This window comes from Saccoglossus kowalevskii, chromosome 6 (assembly GCF_978046115.1).
Source record: "Saccoglossus kowalevskii chromosome 6, keSacKowa6.1, whole genome shotgun sequence".
Classification (NCBI taxonomy): domain Eukaryota; kingdom Metazoa; phylum Hemichordata; class Enteropneusta; family Harrimaniidae; genus Saccoglossus; species Saccoglossus kowalevskii.
In genome coordinates, this window is record NC_140646.1 from 32328386 (window position 1) to 32349747 (window position 21362).

At 35.5% G+C, this 21362-nt stretch overlaps 2 protein-coding genes across 2 annotated transcripts in view; both read left to right on the plus strand.

The window, feature by feature from the left end:
• The first annotated feature begins 2097 nt into the window (after nt 1-2097).
• LOC102809921 (steroid 17-alpha-hydroxylase/17,20 lyase-like) lies at nt 2098-7580 on the plus strand. Its single transcript, XM_078011955.2, has 9 exons — nt 2098-2263; nt 2358-2531; nt 3655-3748; nt 4704-4865; nt 5017-5225; nt 5526-5657; nt 5774-6013; nt 6910-7008; nt 7160-7580. Exons 1-9 carry the CDS (start codon nt 2098-2100, stop codon nt 7450-7452), a joined length of 1569 nt encoding a protein of 522 aa, XP_077868081.2. The 3' UTR covers nt 7453-7580.
• Nucleotides 7581-13754: 6174 nt separating this feature from the next.
• LOC100368684 (steroid 17-alpha-hydroxylase/17,20 lyase-like) overlaps nt 13755-21362 on the plus strand; it is a 40116-nt gene continuing 32508 nt past the window's right edge. Inside the window, exon 1 of the mRNA XM_085500387.1 lies at nt 13755-13881. The gene's annotated coding sequence lies outside the window, so the exon portion shown is untranslated. The remainder of the gene's footprint in view (nt 13882-21362) is intronic.

A 21362-nucleotide genomic window follows, 5' to 3' on the forward strand; every position in this document is an offset into this window, starting at 1 on the left:
TTCTCGGTCACATGACTTTTGCGTTCACCCCTCGTTTTCGCAATTTATATTTATTTCTCAATAATTTTTCATCGGAATCGAAACAGACTGCAAGCAAGTCTGCATAGTTGCCTAATTGAAACAATTCCCTATTGTTGATATAACGTCCCAAAACTATTTTTGAATTGAAACCCCAAATCCAAATACACAATCTCTACATAGTATAGTTTCCGAAGAAAAAGAAATGGGTAATTAACCCCAGTGAAATCCACATTTTCATAGAATAGTTGTTTGTTTTAATGAACCACGCCCCCCAGGGACGGTGAATGAACTTTTGTCGTCGACTAGAACTGGACCAAAAGCTCGCCTACAAACCATGTTAGTCAATAACAACTGGAGTTTCTACCGAATAGGAAAACGGCCACGGTCTAAACCAATAGAAATTTATACCCTGGAATACTATAGGTTTGGTAAATAAACTAAATTCATCTGAATTTATTAATTATATCTATAATTACGACGTAACTTTACTATTAGATACATAGGCAGAAAACCATGACCAATATAATACACCCTGATAATTGTAGTCCTGGTAACATTGTTTTCGGTCTATCAACCCAAAGATCTTCAACGGAAGCGGATCAAAAATGATAAATCACCAAGACCTGATCATTTTCCTGAGGAGTATTTTAAATCCTATGTACATATGCTTTAGCTACATCTATACGTCCTGCTCAATAAGATCTTTGACTGTGGCGAAATATCAATTGACTGGTCAAATGCCATCATTATAACTGGTTTTCGTCATGGATACTCTGCATTCGACAAAATATTTATCTCTCATTGTTCAAAAATATATGACAAGAAAAAGGGGGAAATTATACTGTGCCTTTCGCGGATTTCTCCAAAGCATTTGATAATGTAGAGAGACAACGTCTTTGTTATGTCCTACTTAAAGAGGGAGTAAATGGAAAGCTGTTTAAGGTCTTACATAATATCAATGCAAATCATTGTATATTCATAATTCATTTGTATAATCATTGCCAGGATTGTTTATTAAATTCATTCCTATTCTCCTTTATTAATAAATTATGTTAATGAACTGAATAATTCGGAGCACCACGGTGTTCAATTATCTCCTGAGTTAATTGAATTATTCTATCTTCTATTTGCTGCATCCGACCACAAATGTGATAAGAGGCACGCCTCGTAGGGTTCGTAGGGTTCGTGCTGCATCTATCTTGACATTTTATAACGTCCCCCACCTGGAATCATTGTCATGACAACTAAACATAGTTGGAAACCGCTTACACAATTCACTGGCACCATCTTCTTGTTAGTCACTTGGCAGGTGGTTACAATGCATATCGGGCACACGTATGGCACGCGTCTCTTTGTGAATGGAGTTTTGACGTGTGTACGTGTGTCAACATCTTCTAGCTCGGCTGTGAAATAATCCTACCTCTGGTTGTATTATAATATAGTACCTTTTCTCCAAATACTAAATTTAACCCAACATGTATATCATAACGAACCTTGTGACAATTCATATCAATTGTTGTAATGGTACTCTTCAGTAAAATTATTGTAGTTTTCATTGAAATGTCGTTTCTGATCTTGTTTTTGGAATGTTCAGACATGGACGCAGAAACTGAATTGTTTGTCAAAATTGTGTTGTTCATTGTTAAGTATGTTGACTAATTAGGAAATGAAATAATCATAGCTTGTCCCCAGATGTACATTGTTGTATTTTCATGTACAGGGTAATCAGACAAGTCAAATGAGCCAATTGGACAATAGAAACATAGGTTATAAGAGCAAATCTTTGGCATTAAAACAATTGAATATTCCTATTACAGTGGATAGTTGAACGTAGATGTTCATACGTTAGTAAGCCATTCTCACTGTAAACTAGGTAAATGTGGTTGGAGGTCGGTCCTCCACTATTGACCACTATTCAGTGAATTAACATATCTTAATACACGGAACCATCATTTATATACTTATATATATATATATTTATAGAAATAAATCCATTTGTTTACAACACTAACATTTCACTATGGCACTAAGGTTTTTCGTTATCCGCCATTTTTTCAGATTTAAGTGATTCTAAGTATGATTGTCGAAACATTGTCATGGTTTCTTGGTATTTGCACCAGTCCAGTCAATGTATTGATTCTGCTGGTGGTGTTCCTTGTGGCATATGGACTGTTAAATCTTCGACGACCATCTGGTTTCCCACCTGGTCCTATGGGGTATCCATTTATTGGTAATGTGTTGGGTAAGTTGTACACATGTATGACATAGTATGACTGTCCTCTGCAAAAAAAAGGAATAATTCATTTGCTCCATGAGCGAATTTTCTAAATTCCTAGATCTAGCAACAGATCCACATATCAAGTTAATGCGGTATGCTAATCAATATGGAGATGTCATCACAATAAAGCTGGGTACAATAAACTGTGTTGTACTAAATAGTATTGAAGTCGTTAATGAAGCATTGGTTAAGAAGAAAAACGATTTTGCTGGACGACCTAGTCAGTACTCAAGTAAGTGAAAGCCACTATTATATTTATACGCCATTGGAAAGACTTGTATTGGTAGTATGGTTATATATACCAAAGCAATTAGTTTAACGTCGCTAAATATAAGTTTAGTTTTAAATACTACATACTAAATTTGTTATTATTATCGGAAACACATTTTCGCCCTCTGACTATGACTCGTGGAAAACAGCTGACACGTCTACCAGTGTCCTTTTGAAAAGGAAAAAAGGCGTACTCACTACACTTTCTCCAGCTTCAAATTCAATTGGCGAGAGCGTATCAGTAACGGTTGCAGGCATCAACAGAAACAACGAAGTCAAATTCAATCTTGTCCCATTGCTAATCACTCCAACTTTATGCCATAATTCTTACGTTCTCGATTCGAAGCTAGCCCTGAGTACAGTCCTGTAGTTTGGCCTTCTTCCGCTGATCCTTCGGCCCCCAGGGGACCGAATGATCAGCGGAAGGAGGCCAAACTACAGGACTGTACTCAGGGCTAGATTCGAAGCCAGTTAAAGCATCGGCCATGTTTAGTTTCTATTATTTTCGTCATCGAAAATATATATCATTATTATACACCTGTCACTGTAAGTAACAGCGTGCCGTAATTTTACGATATTTTACTGGGAATTTGCATCTGTATCAGGCAATGAAAATTCCAAATATGGAACGATTACACGTGTAAGCGTCCTCTTATAATAAAAATAACCTTGGCAGCCTTCTGGGTTTGACCGGACCACACACAGTTTTTTATGATGGCACTGTAAAGTATGCACTCGGACAGAAGGCGGTCGTTGCGCGTCGTTCGATACTCAAGCAGAACTGTTTTCGTGCATAATCTTCGATATCCTCGTAATAACCTCATACTATTGTCTATATACCAATATATGATTGGTATCTACCAGCGTCTACGATCCTGGATTCTCTCGAGAGACAATCGTGTGATTGCAATTTCGTAATTCCGACACTCCTGTGCTGAAACCAAATCACCTCAAATCAAAACCCGAAACTACATTCCCGAAAATATTTTTACAAGAGAAAGGCAATGTAAATGTGAATAATTACACATAGTAGCCCCAGAGTATTCATAGTAAAATTTTGACTACTTATAATTTTTTTTCAAAAGGTGACATGTTTAGCGAAAATGGAGAGGATATTCTGTTCGGTGACTTTACTCCTAAGTGGATATTTCGTCGCAAAATTGGACACCAAGCTTTTAGGTAAGACATTATCCTGTGCCCCCTGCTTAGCTCGCTTTGATTCGAGCTTAATATTTTCTCAATTTTCAATTTTTCATGCAAAAACTAATTTAATGTGCCATTTTTCTGATTATCTGACGATTTGCTTATTTCGCGACGTTTTCATTGATTTGCCTAAAATGGCGCGGACGAGAGGTTACATCTGCAGCAAATATCTCTATCTTGTAGTCTGCTATGAACAATCTGTCAATATCCAGTACATTTCCAAGCATAAGAGTGTTATATGTATTTGTTTAAAACAACCATTTTACGACCTGTTATAACGGTTTATTTGAAAAATAATATAATGACAATTCAATGTTGAAGAATAAATTTCCGTGACAATAAGGCCAATAAATGTTATCGCACGGAGAACTATATATATCGGAATATTCTGACGGTCAATCACCCCAAAACATATATTTGGAAAAAATTCTCAAATTCATGATGGAAAACGGGGTTCCAGCCCCTATTTTCAAATGAAATATGTTGGCAAAATTTCGTTAATACAATAGACGTGTGGTGACTTTTGACCTTTTTGAATTTGTTCTCATAGAATTTGCATATTAAAATCGTAGCAGTTATATGCGAAATCTGCATAATGAAAACTTTATCATATTCATAATATAATCCAAACCATCATATATATATATATATATATATATATATATATATATATATAGCCTACAAGCCAATAATTGACATCATGTTCGAGATGGGCAGTGTTTCTGTCAGATCTCAAAAAAGCGAGTCAGACTCGAAATATTTGGTGCAGATATGTGAAACATTCTGATTTAACCAAAAGCCCTCGTCTTTTATTTATGTGAACATTCATTTGTTTGAGCTTATTCGTGGTACAAATATAGGTGTCGTACTTAACAATGTCATTTAAATAATGTCTTGATATCTATCATCTTGGTTAACTTACATTCCACAGAAACTATGTCAGTGGAGACAAACTTGAAGATCTCGTGAGATATGAAGCTTTTCCGAGATTACAAAAAGTTATAGCTGACATGGACGAGAAACCATTTTATCCTAAACCATTGCTGGGTTTTATGATAGCGAATATTACTGCGACAATGTGTTTTGGTGAAAAGTAAGCAAAAGTAATTCGAAATGATAAATATTGTACAAGTCGAGTAATAAAATACTTAGGTAATAGTATTATTTTAATATGATGATTTTAACCATGTGACTACATCACATAAACAACACACACTCAACTTCTGAATATCACATTTTCACAGGTATGAGGTGAACGACCCCGAATTGAAAGAAATTCTAAAGATGCTTGACTCCACAAACGAGGTATTCGGTAATGGACTAGTTGCAGATTATAACCGTATATTCCAATATATACCAACAAGCGGTATTCGTGCAGCTAAGATATTGGTGGCAACATGGCTCGGTTTAATTCAGAAAAAGATTACTGCCCATAAAAACAAATCTAATAAAGGTATAAGACATAAACCACACTTTTCAACACATTTAAAAACATTCATTTGTGCATATACATTTCCCAACTCATTCTCTATACCTAAACATGTGTGGATTTAAAGTTTATTAAATTGCCTATATAGACCTCAATTTACAGCAACGAAAACTGCTTCTTCCTTGACTCGTCACTATATGATGGGAACAATATATGTGAGCAAGGTGACTGTCCTCACTCTACGCTGGGACATATCTGACTTTCATCGTATGCGTTCAGGTCTATATTTGTTTTACTTGATTATATGATTTTTTTTCATCACAGATAATCTAGAAGTACACAACATTATCGATAATCTAATAAAAATTCAAAACGAAGCCAAAATAGCAGGCGAAGATCAGGCAGCTAAATTTACTGATGTCAATCTTCGGCAAATAATTAGTAATATTTTTGGAGGTGAGTCAGTTTACTTAATTCGGAATAATAAATAATAATGTTTCAGTATTTCTTGAACAAGTAAATATTATCAATTAGTAACATACTCAATATAAACTGTAAATATTTATCTGTAGCTGGAATAGACACAATTGCAAACACCTTTGATTGGTGCATTGCGTTTCTGGCATGCTACCCGGATGTGCAAACTAAAGTACAGAATGAGATTGATGACGTCATCGGACTAGATCGTCTGCCATTATTATCTGACAAGGGTAAATTACCATACTGTGATGCTGTAATCCATGAGGTCATGAGAATTCGCACAGTTGCGCCATTTGCTGCACCTCATAAAACATGTTGTGATACGTCTGTGGGTAGGTATACCAACAAACTATCAATCTTTTTTGAATTAGGGACTTCAGATACTGGTCACGTGTGGATTTTCCGATCAATGAGTTTGTAGATTTTGAACATGTTTCAATGTTAATGTTTTTTTCTAGCATGTTTGAATATTTGGAGTTTTGTTGATAACTCATTCATGTTTGTCAGTTCATGTGCATTTACGTTATGTCAAGTCACAATTCAATAGTTTAATCCGACATAAACAAAACTGCTGATACGTTATGATCGGAATAGAAGTTGTTAGTGAAAGTTCAGTGATATAGATTTCAACATCACTTAAATCTGCCGGTCTACTCAGTGGAGTTGTCACTTTGCTCCAAACTCAGATAAATATTTAACTGGAGCATTCTCATGTCTTTGATATTTTACATATATGACAAATGACTTTCCCATATACAATGTATCTGCACTGTCAATAGTTCATAATGTATATCACAGAACCACAAATCGTGCACTGATAAAAAAAGACATAAGGAATATACCCTACACACTTAATACTCACACGTGCAGAATAATACAAAAAGCTCAATACAGGCAAAATACATAACTACATGTTCATGCTTCGTACCGTCTTCTAATGACAGGTGGATGATAAAATTTACATACAAACAAGAACATATATTACAAAACAATCAAAAGATTCGAGCTTACAATCACAGCAAGCAGACACGCCACATTCACTGTGTCTAAACACACAGTTTAAAATGATGTATTGCGACTAGCTACACAAGTCGCATCTCGAACATCACAAGCAATGTAGTTAAAGTTCAAATGGACCTACATAGTTACAATTTATAAATCTGTTCACCAGCTTAGACAACCACTAATTAGTGAAATGTACATGCAAAGAAACATACATATGTTACAGGTGGATACAACCTCCCAAAAGACACAATGGTCATCCTGAATTTGTGGAATGTACACATGAATGAGAAATATTGGGAAAATCCTGAGAAATTCTTTCCAGGTAGGATTGTTACCTCTTTGTATTCTAAACAATGTTTCATATGAAATGTAAAAAAAAAAATAGTCAAATGCTGTAAGCTGAGTATCCTGTCATGTGACTTAATATGCAGAGAAACAGTTTTAAGAAAACAATGTTGTTAAATTTGTTTTAGAACGTTTCTTGGATACAGATGGCAAAGCATTACCCAAACCAGAGAGTTTTCTTCCTTTCTCCGCTGGACGTAGAGTGTGTATGGGAGAAGTATTGGCTAAATCGGAGATGTTCCTTGTCTTCATCTGCTTATTCCAACATTACACATTCAAAGTGGCTCCTGGCAAAGAGAAGCCTGATTTAAATCCAAGTATAGAGGGTCTAATTGTGCGTTGTTGTCCCTATAATGTAATTGCCCAGCCAAGGAAGGGAACTGATTTTATGCTTTCTCCTGGTCTTGAAAAACAGAAGTAGGTTGTACTGATAATCACCCACAACTAGCATCTCCCATCAAACGAGCGTATTGTATGTAATATACACAACTAATTGTAATTCATTCAACTATCTACAATATACAATCATAAATGCGATAATACAATAAATGTCTGATTTGGTATTATTGTATTCAGTGGCATTAGTGCTTTGCTTGACTTTGTGTTGGCATCAAATGTAAAGTTTGGGTTAATTTGGATAAATCAAAAGTGGCTTGCTGTACGAAATGTATGGCATTTGAATGGGAAAAATGTTAAAAGGTTGTTCCAAACAAATAAGTTGCTTAACATTCATTGTGTTTGTATTAATTATTATTAATATTCTAACTGACAATGGAATAGTTAAACATGCATATATATAACGCGTATCATTGATAAGACAGACATAATGTAGTTTAGCTAGAATAATTTTAACGTAAATACGTGTTATAGGAATGTACAACACACTTTTTTTTGTTATATGCAGAAAAGTAAACGCCGCAGTTATTTTCACACACAGATTAGTAATTTCCACAGATTGTTTAATATGCAGATTACTAATCGTCATATCAATATTTGTAATAACCACAGTTTCGGTTCGTGTACACTTAGTTAGCGTCCGGTATTTCTGAACATTGAAGTTCATACTGAAATTGAATGTTCTTACTAAAGTTCTTTCTCAACTATTAAAAAATGATGTATGCACTTTCTGTCACAATGCTCCCGAAATATTAATTCATCTTTTTGTTGGGTGTGAAGCAGTACAGGTTTTATGGAGATCTATGTACAATATTTGGGGTAAGGCCTTAAGAATTCAAAATACGTTAACAAGCAAACAAATTGTCTTGGGAGATAAGCGCTTGTCCATTCTACTCAACCACATTATACTTATCATAAAAAAATGCATTTACAACAGCAAGCTAAAAAAAGTTATACCAAATTTTAACATGGCTATAGCAGAGGTGAGATACAACAAAAAGTATGAAATACTACAGAAAGGGCACAACAAGAATTTTTTGGAAGAAATGGAATAATTTTCTTGTGTAACAGTACAGGCACTGGCATTTGCAATTGATCAATTATTGAATTGCACTACTATATTATTGGGCAAATTCAACATATTTTATTATTATAATTTTTTTATTTCCATTACTTGTGTATTAATCTTTGTGGAAGATGCAAGAGAAAAATTAAAAAAATTAAAAAAATTAAAAAAATTAAAACAATGAGCCATGACTTTAAAATTGGTAGTCAGTACCTTTAACCCCAATTTGTGTTGACATTTTATAAATGTCAAACGGCCGAATCGAAGGCTGATTGATGTTTTCAAGATTCTGACCATGAGTGCTGAAACAGCTACTATCGCAATTACCTATACGTTTAACGTGCCTGAGAGCTGCCCAAATTTGTTGTTTGTTGAAAAAAAAATATTAAAATTTGGTTCTCTTTCCCAACTTTCATACATTTAAAACGTCAATATTTAGGCTGGTCAAAAGCGCCCTGTTTTTCTTTGGAATGCAGATTTGTTACATCAGTGTACAATCTGTTGAATTTGATTTTGGATATGGTTTATTTTGAATTGTTGTAGGAAACTCGGCGAGACCTATATTGACACTGGAACGAGAAAATGATTAATACATAGTAAAATTAGGGCTGTGAATTATTGAGGCCAGCCTAAATATTTAGTCAAGCCTAAGACGTGCCTTATTTCCCAATATTGACACCACATATTGAAATACATGGGCGTTTAAATTACATAATGATAATTCTGAAATGTTGTCAGATGGTACTGAAAAAACAATCCATTGCATACGCTGAAGAACATTATAAGATAACACGTAAATGTCATTACACAAAATATAACAATACAAGCTGGTGGAAAATATATTTGTTTGTTCATAACACAAGAATATACTTACCAAAAATACGCTGTTCAATTTAGTTTGACAGGATATTGCATGATATATTGCGTTTGCATCACACAAATCAAATGTTTCAATTTTACTTCGATTTTATGATCACCATCTGGGTTAGAATTTATTATGTCAATTAGCTTCTAATAGCTGTTAAAAGTAGCCGAAATGCTGTGACATGGTCTAATTGGTGGTGGGAATTGCCAAGCCAGTTTATAAAACAAGCCGGTAGGCTGGCTGGCGATCCGTTCCGCTCAAAAACAAACAAAATGTTTTCGGCTGTTGCCATCATGGTAGGACATGAACGTGAAGCTAACGTCGGTTTATAAATAAACCTGGTCCCGTATACGAAGTTCGCAAAAAACATTCAGTCTTTAGAAGTCAGTTTATTTTATTGCTAGGACGTATTCTGCTGTTAAATTTATTATTTCCAACCGTGTTGCGATAGTATTTTCTAGATTGGAGACAGCATTTACAGTTCATTCATAGTTCAAAGTTGCGTTCGGATTACGTCGATACAGTGTAACAATGGTGGCGCCGGTGATCTCATACCAGTGTGCAACGTAGCACAAATAAAAAAACATGATCATATGAACACTGCTATTACAAGACTGGTAGGAGGTAATAAATTTGGGACGAAAGTATTCAAAAATCAGTTTCTGGCTGTTGCCATGGCAGCAGTGGGTGAAAAGTTACCCCAACTTTCAGGTCATGTTTTTTGGTAATGAAAATAGACATAAAAAAATTTAGTGAATTTATGCCCACACTCAAGCTGAGTAGAATAAGCTACTTAATCATAGAAATGTAGGGTGAGATACATTTGGCCCGAAGGTATTCAAAAAAATCAGTTTTTTAGCTTTTGCCATGTCAACGTTGAGCCAGAATAATTTTTTTCAGATTTTTTCTAATAACTAGAGTGAAGGTGTGACTTGCCTGCCAAGTTTGAGCAAAATTGGCCAAGCCAAAATAATCACAGAAGACTAAATACGTGAAAACACTGGAAATCATCCACACAAAAGTGATTTTAAGGCCAATCCTAGCGGAGCGGAACGCCAACACAAGTGATTTAAGGGCAATTCATCACCAATAGTGAATAACAAATTTCGTAAATATTACTGACCGCAAAAGACGCTCATCGCGAAGTGTCTTGTTACTACCTTATACTAAAATATATTTGGAGTACTAACAAATTTTCACTTATGGTCCGGTTAGACTTAAAATACACCACGAATATTCACGTTTGAGATATAATTTTTGATATGTGTTGATTCTTGGATATTTTATCTTCGTCGTCCTGTACTTCGTTTATTAATTCGAACTTCCCAGTTTGCATAAAAAGGGTGAGTTTCGCGATTTCGACATCGAAAATGCCTTTGCTTCATCATTATTTGGGGGACGGACCCTTAGGTATGTGCTCTGTCTCTTGCAGAAAATGAACCTAAAAACGTTAGGTAAGCAAACAAAAACGAAGTTGTCCAAAAAGTACGTTAGGGTCTGCATATTTTCGTAGCATAAAAACGATTTACTCTCTTGCTTATTGTGACACCCTCAAATCAACTGATTTCCATTCACCTCAAGAGTCAAAATGGTATGTGCCTCCATTTTACACCATGACTCAAAAAAGTTTTTTTCGCTTGACATGTTCATTTGCTTTCAATTGCATTTCAGTGGCTGTCACAGTCGTATTCTGAGTCTTGCCGATAACATTTTGGTTCAAATTCACGTAGATATCGAGGAGATAACTCAAATTTTCAACTAAAGCTAATTTGCATAACAATGTTTTTGCACTTGGTCGCCATATTGGAAATGCACACAATTAGTTATTTAAGTATATGACCTTGGTAGTACTTATTAAGCTTAAGTGTACACATTCAAAGTCATTATATGCAATGACAGGAAGTTGTAATTGATACCATCTGTTTTAATTGAGCAAGTGATCAGATGCTAGGCAGACTCCAGTAAACTAACACCCTGTAACAGCACTGTAACGTTTTTTGGAAAAGTTCAGGATTATTGAAGGAACCCGTTTTTGACTGAGCTGCTTTTGTGTTTTGACGCCTGATTGACACCTGCAACACATATTCATTCTATTTTTTTTACCAAATTTCATATTTAGAATTTTGTTCCGTTTGTGAACTAAATGGTTTGCTATTAGCATTCAACAATTTTCAAAATAACTTTTCATCAGTGTTGTGGAGTAGAGCTTTGAGTGCTGTGGGCGGCAAAGGGTGACAGATTGTTTTGGTTCAACGGCTCTCAAGGCACGGGCAACTGACATTTCCTGACTTTTTTTGTTAATATTCTGACGTGTTCTGGGCTGTATATAACAGTCAGACACTGACAAGTAAGTAAGTACTAGTAAACAGCCCGAGACATAGTCAATACAAGCCGGCAATACAAGCAACATGTTTTTGGCTGTTCCCATGTTAGGACATGAACGTGAAGCTAACTATACGAAGTTCGCAAAAAACAATCAGTCTTTAGAAGTCACTTACATGTAGTTTATTACTAGGACGTATTCTGCTGTTACATTTCCAACCGTTTTGCGATAGTATTTTCTAGAATGAAGGCAGCATTTACAGGTCATTTAAAGTTCAAAGTTGTGTTGGGATTACGTTGATACAATGTAACAACGTCAGCGTCGGTGATCTCTTACCAGTATGCAAAGTAGCCAAAATAAAAAGCATGATCATCTGAACACTTCTATTACAAAACTGGTAGGAGGTAATACATTTGTGGCGAAAGTATTCAAAAATCAGTTTTTGGCTGTTGCAATGGCAGTAGTGCGCCAGGATTTTTTTCAATTAGTACGGTACGACCTACCTGTGAAGTATGAACAAAATCAACGAAGCCAAAAAATATCTCAGAGGAGTTAAAAGTTGTTGCTGGTGAAAAGTTACCCCAACTTTGGGGTCAAATTTCTCGGTAATCAAAAAAGTTATCAAAAATTCAAATAGTAACTTTGTGCCCACACTCAAGCTGAGTAGAATGAGCTATGTCTGAGGTGTTTTATCCCAAATTTGTAGGAGGAGATGCATTTGGGTCGAAGCTATCCGAAAAAAAAGTTTTTTGACTGTTGCTATACTTGTAACATTGTCTTTCGCTCTATTAAAGGAGTAAGTTATTTTTTTAAACATAGGAGGTAATACATTTGGGGCGAAAGTATTCAAAAATCAGTTTTTGGCTGTTGCAATGGCAGTGATGGAGGGTGCAGGGTGAAGGTGTGACCTACCTGCCAAGTTTGAGCAATATCGGGCAAGCCAAAAAAATCACAGAAGAAATAATACGTGAAAACACTGGAAATCACACACACAGAGACACACACACACACAAAACGACAAAAGTGAAGTGATTATAAGGGCAATCCCAGCCGAGCTGATCACCAATAATTAATATTTCATTTTTGGTAGTGTATCTTTAATTTTATTTATTAAAATATGTGCACACTATATCTAATTGGGGTGGAAATTGCCAAGCCAATTTATAAAATTATAAACAAATATTTTCGTAAATAATACTGACCGTGAAATATGCCCGTTAGAAGTGTTACTGACGGAATATTTTATATTGCAATTTCTTTCAATTTTATTAGTTGTATTGCAATGCATTAGTAATAATGTAAATATATATATATACATTTTTTTATTTCATTGTTGAGACTGAGTTATATATCTGTTACGTACTATAATTTATCTATATTGGAAAACATATTCAACTATCCTTTGCAATAAGATCATAATGATAATGTTTCTTGGTTTTTAAAACTATGGGCGTTATCAGAGCATGGGTCTTATTTTGGAACTCCTGCCAGAGGAACATCACAAATCATAAGGCCAAATTAATAGCTTCCAAGGATGGTATTCCCAGAATAGCGCAAGTTGTTAAAGAAACATAAAACTTTAATTCTCAACAACGATGAAAAGACTAGTTACTGTGACAAAGACCTACTCCCCGCAAGACCCATCCAATACGAAAGCCACTTACCGCGAAAGCCACTTACTGCGAAGCTACTAGTTATTTAATAATTTATTAAAATACATAAGTTTGTCCAACTCCCTGTAGTTTGCCCGAGCGCACGACACAGTTCGAGGTGTGGCCTGTTCTGAATTTGTCAACAACCGATCACAAGACTGGTTACAAACCACTAACAGTTCACGAAACGGTCAGCCTCGCTCAATAACAATAGTTTGAAATTACGTTTGCCTGTCCGAATATTTCATTCTTGACAGGCTATACTTACATTACTACATTTATAAAATAGTACACAATAAAAATAAATGCAAATATCCTCAAACAACTTATCGGTAAGTAGTCATTCAATTATCTACTTCCGTGACGACGAGGTTACAGTCACCTGATCAAATCTTTGTAAACAAGGCATGATCTACGGATACAGTGACCGAAGACAGAAGTGGACTTTTAGTGATCTCTCGTATGCTTTTGGAACATTTGTTCTTGGCTTGAGGCTATAAGCAGGGTTGGATTGTGACTACTACTTTGAGCTTGTGCTTGATCACTGAGTAAGTTAATCTTAGTATTAGAGAGTTTAAGACTTGCGTAAGTAACGGCAACGTAACCACAGTCACTTGGGGGCTGAAAATCAATAAATACTAATTTCTAAAAAAAAATCATCCGCTATACGTATATAAATATTTATTTATATACGTATAGCGGATGATTTTTTTTTTCAAATTAGTATTTATTGATTTTCAGCCCCCAAGTGACTGTGAACGTAACGTGTTGTTCTAATTTCGTTTGCGTTACGTTCTCGGGTGTCAGAAAACGATTAAGTACATGCGCCCATAACGGAAACGTAACTGAAACAAAACCATATCAATCCGTTTCTCAATTGGGCAACCATAATATAACTATCCAATAAAATGTGTTATGTCATTTCACGTCCGGAATCTGAATTATTAGTTAGTCCCCATATACATTGCTATCGCTATTTCCACCCACTCTGCTGAGGTCCCAGGCCTGTTTGCCGAATCCTCTTTCAGCAGATCAATGTCATGCGTTTTCAGTGGCTATAAATATCGGCTAAAATGCATCCAATATTTCTTATTTCATCATAAATATACAAAATCAATCTAATATAAAACATTTTATCAATGTCAGTGAAAATTATTCAAAATTGACAGCGAGAAAAGCTCTCGGAAATCAACTACGAGTCAGTCACCTTGATCACGTTCAAAACGACTGCCGTACGACCAGGCAACCGATGGCGTCATTGGTTCGCGCGGAGGTCATGCACAAAGCAGTGACGTGTCCGTTCTCGTTCCGTTCTCGTATGCGCACTTACACAGTGCTGTGTACGGGTACGCGTTCGATTGATATATGTCCCCACCGCCCCTTACACGCAGCACTGTACGCAGGGCTAGGGACATTTTGCCTTGATCACAGGCGCTAGCTATTTTTGTTTAATGGCGAAAACAAATAAATGTTAAATGTGATCCGGCACAATCACCATTAAATAAGGAGTGGGTTGTGCTTGGTATGGTGTGTAGACAGATATATATCTCGTGAAGTATATATTTGTTCTCATTATCAATTCAAGACACAGCCTGTGCCCTTGACTTTTATCGTTCTCTGTGGGCATTGTTATAGTATGACTCATCATAGTTCAAAGTATGGACATTTACACTGTCTCTTAAATATTTTGATGGTGTACACGTTTTTAAGACAATTTTGAGGAATACATAGATTATGTACATTATCCTTGTCTGTTGTGGAACTGCTGGCACTATAAATTGTCATGTAGAAATTATTAATATCTAATATTAATTAACATATTCTTATGGGATTGCCTTTTACTAGTAAAATATTTGGAAGTATTCAAGCAAACAAATTATGAGGTATGTAATTCAAATCAATGCATGTGGTTTTATTTCAAGCTGTTGTATGTTGGTCAGTGTAACTAGCATACATGTATACTTGTTGACTTGTCTGAGTAGTGTCAATACAAGTACAATATTTATACACATATTGTACAACAAGATTCAACACCCTTTTCCTGTCATTTTCCTGAATAATTAACGGTTGGCCCGAACGCACGGCAAGGCTAACCGAGTCGTAACCTCGATGGGGTTCGTAACCAGTCTTATGATTGGTTGTTGACAAATATTCGACATGCCACGCCTCCAACTGTGCCGTGCGTTCGTCTGTTTTTTCCAGTTTAAAAAATATGAGCTCGCTGGAGCCTTCGTCACTTGTCTATTTCTTACACTAGATACCATCCGATACCCCCCCCCCCCCCCCCCCCCCCCCCGCTCATAGGGAGTGCGTACAGTTGATCATAGTTGATCATAGACTGGAGTTCAATCAACCCAAACAATCAACACTGGTAGTGGATGTCAGTCTGGTGTGGCTTTTCATTGTCATGTGACATATATGTATATACTAAATAGCTACGTCACTGCTTCGCAACTAATTGTATTGTATTCCACGTCTGACGTTCAACCACAGGTAGTTGGACAAACTTATGTATTTTAATAAATTATTAAATAATAAAATGTTTTATAACTTTTCTTTTACCCCCTCCTGGTCTTTTATCCCCCCCTGGTTTATTCCACTCTTTCCTTCATCACAACTTTGTTACGCGCTAATGTTATATGCAAATTTTAACGCGCGATGTAGACACACCCTATTATAGTAAAATATCCCAAAGGTTGAATTAGCGCGTAATAAAGTTGAGATGAAGAAAAGAGTGGTATAAACAAAGATCAGTGATTACTTGAAATTGATACCAGGAAGGGGGGGGGGTAAAGAAAAGTTATATAACATTTTATTATTTAATAATTTATTAAAATACATAACTTTGTCCAACTCCCTGTGGTTCTACACACAGAACACATTTTTACTGAAGCCCTGACAGTGGCGGCGGTACGGGACGGAAGGGGGGCATTCGCCCCTTCGAAACAAATTTGGAGGGTGTCAAGCTGAAACCCTTTGGGTCAGCAAAATTTTCACCTCAAAATGAAGGAAATAGCGTTTCAGAGAGTATAGATTTAAATTTTTTTAAGGTGGAGCATGCCCCCGGCCCCCCGAGTAAAGTCACGCATTCGACGCAAGGTTGGTGAGCAAATCTCGCCCCCCCCCCATGCAAAATTTTGTGCCTCTGCCTGAGTGCACATTCTAATTGAACACAGTAATTCTGGTAATATGCTGGTTCAAGCAAACCTTTCAAACACTGATATTGTATAACTATATTAATTAAAAAAAATATTATCATTTCGAAACGTATTTGTTTATAAATCAGCTTAATTTATGTGTTTAAAACAAATTAAAGTGGATATTGAGAACAGTGTTTACTGGCCCTTAACTGTTACAATCGATGTCTTTGAAAATACGTATTACCTCCACCATGTGTGTTGCACTTTTGCCAATGCATGTGTGTTTGTTTGTCCGTGAGCAGGATAAGATAAAAAGTTAAAATGGATATTCATAAAATCTATAGCTCAAAAACTCATTTATGGATGCTTAAGATGTCTTTCACGAGATGTTTGCCTTTGACATGGGAACCAATTGGTTAGATTTTGGTAGACATGCTGAATGATCTGGTTGCCATGGACACAGCAATTTCTGGAATGATCATTCATAACTCTAAAATGTATAGATATATTTACATGATATTTCAGGAAAGTTACTCTTGAAAGTTGGTGGAGAGCTATTAAGAGGCATTTTGAAAGGAGTCTGCATCATTGCCAGATCAGGTTATTGTCTGATTCATTGAGTGAATAATCCTATTCAAGACTCAGTTTGATCTTTCCTTTCAAATACAATCATAGCAGGTTTTTTTTTTTTTTTTATATTTAATAAACTTTTATTGAGTCTTAGTACAATAGTACAACAACTTACAAGTAGCACATACATTGTTTCATAGAAAAATTACATCTTAGAAAAGTAACTGTTCATACACTATGTCAGACATTAAAATGTGATTGATACAATTGTGGTTTTATTACTTTGCCAATACTGCAAGGAACTTGCCCCATTTTTTAAGGTGCTGTTCAAGTTTCCCTTTTTTGTTAGCTATTATATATTCTATTTTTTGTATATTGTGTACAAATGGTTCAAAAGGTCTAAAATAGGGAATTCTATTTTGACATCTACATATAACAGCGTCCGGATTACTTTTGGAAATTCCGTCGCTCTTCGGAAAGTTTTAATTTTCACAACTTTTGAATATTAATTCATACTTTTAGGTTAGTGAGGAGGTTATAATAATTTTTCATTTCACTTTAACTCTGTTTTTTCACCCCTCAGACCCCTTTAAAAAGTCACTTCTGGCCATTGTAATGGTCACTATTTTTTTAATGGCCAGAATATCAACCAGAACTTTTTTAATGGTCAAAATATTGACCAGTAATTTCCAACTGGTAGTTATAATGAGCACTATTTTTACACTGGTCAGAATAATAGTTTTTTTTTATTTAATGATGGAGTGGGTGACAATCTATTTTTTTAATGGGTATTATAATGATCATTTTATTTTTCATTACATGAATAAAATGGTCATTTTTTTTTTCATGTCACAGATATACCCAGTAATGGCACATTGGAATTGACAGCTCTCCTCTTTTTCCTCCCTCGCTTCAGTTTGCTTCAATTTTAAGCCAGTAAAATTGTAGGTGAACGTAAAATACAAGATTTTGAAAAATTTGAAATATGGAATTATATATCTTGAAATAATATGAAGTTTTGGGTTAATTTGTTTTTGAGATCACAACAGATCATGCACTTGATACTGTTGACTTAATAATATACATTGTATAGTGTAATGCAATAGGTTATTAAACATATAAGATGACCTGTTTTCAAAATACGGTATAGACCCTTATCACGGGCGCTAACGAAGTTTGTGCAAACATGAGCTCAGGCTAATCACCCAAAATACCATTGTACTTGATGTCCATTCGAAAATTTGACTATTATATTCATAACTATTCTTATTCATAACTATACTAAACTTGACAATCATTACAAGCACATTCTGTGACATTATTCTTGAGATAAAAATGGACTGACTGAATGAAACTCTGTACTACTTCCTGTTCTTATAAAGGCAATGTCTATCATTATAATACCTTGAACAAACAAGCAAGACATTCACTACTGAACATTCGAACAGTGTGCAACCCCCAAAATACTCAGCAACTGACTTTCCACCAAAAAAAGTCACATAAACAGCTGGTTACTCCAAAAAGTCACAGGGAGTTACTCCAAAAAGTCACATAAACAGCGAGTTATTAATCCGAAAAAAGAGCCTGTCTTTATGAGTGGGGTTAAGCTCAAACATAAACAAAATTCCCATTTATATAATGACAAAAAACTAAAGTTCAGTCTTCAAATACACCCAAACTACAACATTTTACATTGAAATACTTAATCAGTAACTTTTCATAATGTGTGTTATAAACTGTAGAAGTTTATGTGGAAGACCGGGTCGATGGAAGGTGTTTTTAAAGTGGCTTAAACACAATCAACTAAAAAATACCCATGATGCTCTGCTTCATTTTTATATTCTGCTATTATGAATGGTTTAATGCGATATGAAAAATATCTGTGAAAATATTCCACGACTACTGCATGTGTACAAAACGGTGTTGGGTGGTTCAGTAAGTTATATGGGGGGGGGGGTCTAGCATAGCGCTCCATGTGTGTAGCTAGCTGACTGAGCAGTGAATGGCATGTTTGTTTGCTCACGGTATTATAATGCTGGACAATAGTAATGTTCATGCTACATGAAGTACTGGCTAAGATTTAAGCTGATGTTTGCATTTTGACTAGACCATGCATTGGGAGGGCCAGTCCTTAGCACGGGCTAAGGGGTGCCATCAGTCGGTGATTTTGTTAAGCAGCTGTTTACGAACGCAAAATTTCTGCTGCTGACATGTTTCGTTCAAATTTATGAAGCGACGTGCACTAAAAAGCGAGCAAAGACGGATCGATTTATTTGGATGCACAGAAACAGTATTATTAGTGCATGTCGTAGACAGCGAACCAAATTGGAGTTGTTGTATGCTCTACTACAGCGACCCAATCAGTGTGGAAGCGTGTACAGAGTAATGACTGGTGGGATACTCGTAGACGACTTCTCCAGAAGTCAAAGATATGGTGTTTCGCATGCGTGCGCATGCCGTTTTGGGGTGTAATGTAAATTTGCACATGTGATGTTTTGCTTCTGAGTGTACCAATCAACGTCACAAAAATTCCATTCTATCAACTATCAGCAAACTCGTATCGAAAGCACCACAATGGTTTAAAAAAAACAATTGAAAAAACTGGTGATATTAATAAAAAAGAATAAGCATTATAAATCAATAAAACATGGAAAAGGAATGAAAAAACAAATATTAAAGGAGAAAAATATATGGTGGTTGGTTTATTTTGGTTAACAGCGTAGTTATGGCACTGTACCATTGCTGTTTATTTGTTTGTTCATAATTGCTGCCTCCCTTGGGAAACAAGTTTGGGTGTTCTTAGCCAGTGCACAGACCCTCAACACTGTGGCCTGTGCTATAACTGTTGGGCACTCCTGTGAGTGAACACAATTGGGTATAGCTGATATGCAAACATTTGGGATTAGCTTAAATCTTAGCCTGCACTTGGTCAAAGTCCCTCTAAGGACTGTGACTTGGTGTAGCCTGAAACCAGACTACTGTGGATCAGCGATGTTTTGTAATGGATTACCGGTACCTCCCTGATGAGTACATTTAAATAACAATGGAAACTAGCATATCATTGGCAACACATACAAGGATTTTGGCAAATTTTCACTGTTTTGTATAAAACTATTTTCACAACAACATTAATGTTTTACAATAAATTATACCAAACATATGTATAATTTAGTAGCAGTAAAACTTTTTAAGTTTTTTTTTAATTAAGAATGCACCAATCTCACTAGGAATCTATTCAAATCTAACCCTTAGTGTGCTATTAATAATGGCTCATCAAAGGTATTGAATTACTGAACTGAAACACACATCTTTGTATAGTTTCCAAAACTAAAATATTATTTCATGCTCTGCCCCCTCTCGTGTAACAGTTTGTTAAGAATACGTACATTATTTAAAATCATTTTAAAAATGCGACTGGAATGTCCAGGCCCAAACTTCTGCTGCTGCAACATCCGTCTATTCCTGCATGTACATGCAATTGTTTCTATGAGATTCTGCATGCAGCCAGTTTATTTTTTGAACTGAATAACACATTTCTAGAAGGTTATTTTTACATTTCCAGATAACACTATATATAATTTAATAATTTCAGGAATAGATTAGATTGCTTGCTATTCCATTAGAACCTCTTACTTCCAAGTGTGATTTTTAACAAGCGTTTATGTTTAGCCACCGTCCCTCAACACGATTTGAGGGACGGTGGTTTAGCTAACCAAAGGGAAACAAAAGCATAGTGACAGTCACCACAGCCGAAAGTATGACAAAGGCTTACGCTTCAAAAAATGACTGGAAAGTAAATAATTTATAACCAAAGACCGTCTATGCATAAACAACTAAAGATCTGGGAGGTACAGCTTTGCAAAGTAAAAAAGTCATATGGGGGAGGGAGGGGGTTAAAACATTGCTTCAAAACATCATCTTAATTATTCAGCTCAGTGTACAAACACATGAAGTACAGAAATTGAATAATTAATGAAAACATTAAACAAAACAAGTATATGTAAGCAATACTAAAAGTATGCCATGTTTTGTTTTTGATGTAGTGCACAGCCATAGAGACTGTTTTAGTGGATAATAGTATTTTAGATTTGCAATGTCATACTCCTCCAGATATTTATCAAGTTTTATTGAGAGGCAATTAGCTTAAGGAGGGGGCTGTGCAAAATGTTTTTTCTCCTCTTAGTTTTTGCGCTATTCTTTTTCTAGTGTAAAATATTTTTTCTCCAAGATGTAGGAATGTCAAATTTTTTCCGATTATTGATCTCTAAAGGATTTTTTCAATATTATGGAAAGCAATGTACAGTGACTCTACACACTTG

Excerpts from the sequence above, each read along its gene's own strand:
- LOC102809921 (XM_078011955.2), top strand. The coding sequence starts at position 2,098 with ATGATTGTCGAAACATTGTCATGGTTTCTTGGTATTTGCACCAGTCCA. Across the intron at positions 3,749-4,703 it reads ATTGGACACCAAGCTTTTAG|AAACTATGTCAGTGGAGACA; the intron begins GTAAGACATTAT and ends TACATTCCACAG. Across the intron at positions 6,014-6,909 it reads ATGTTGTGATACGTCTGTGG|GTGGATACAACCTCCCAAAA; the intron begins GTAGGTATACCA and ends CATATGTTACAG.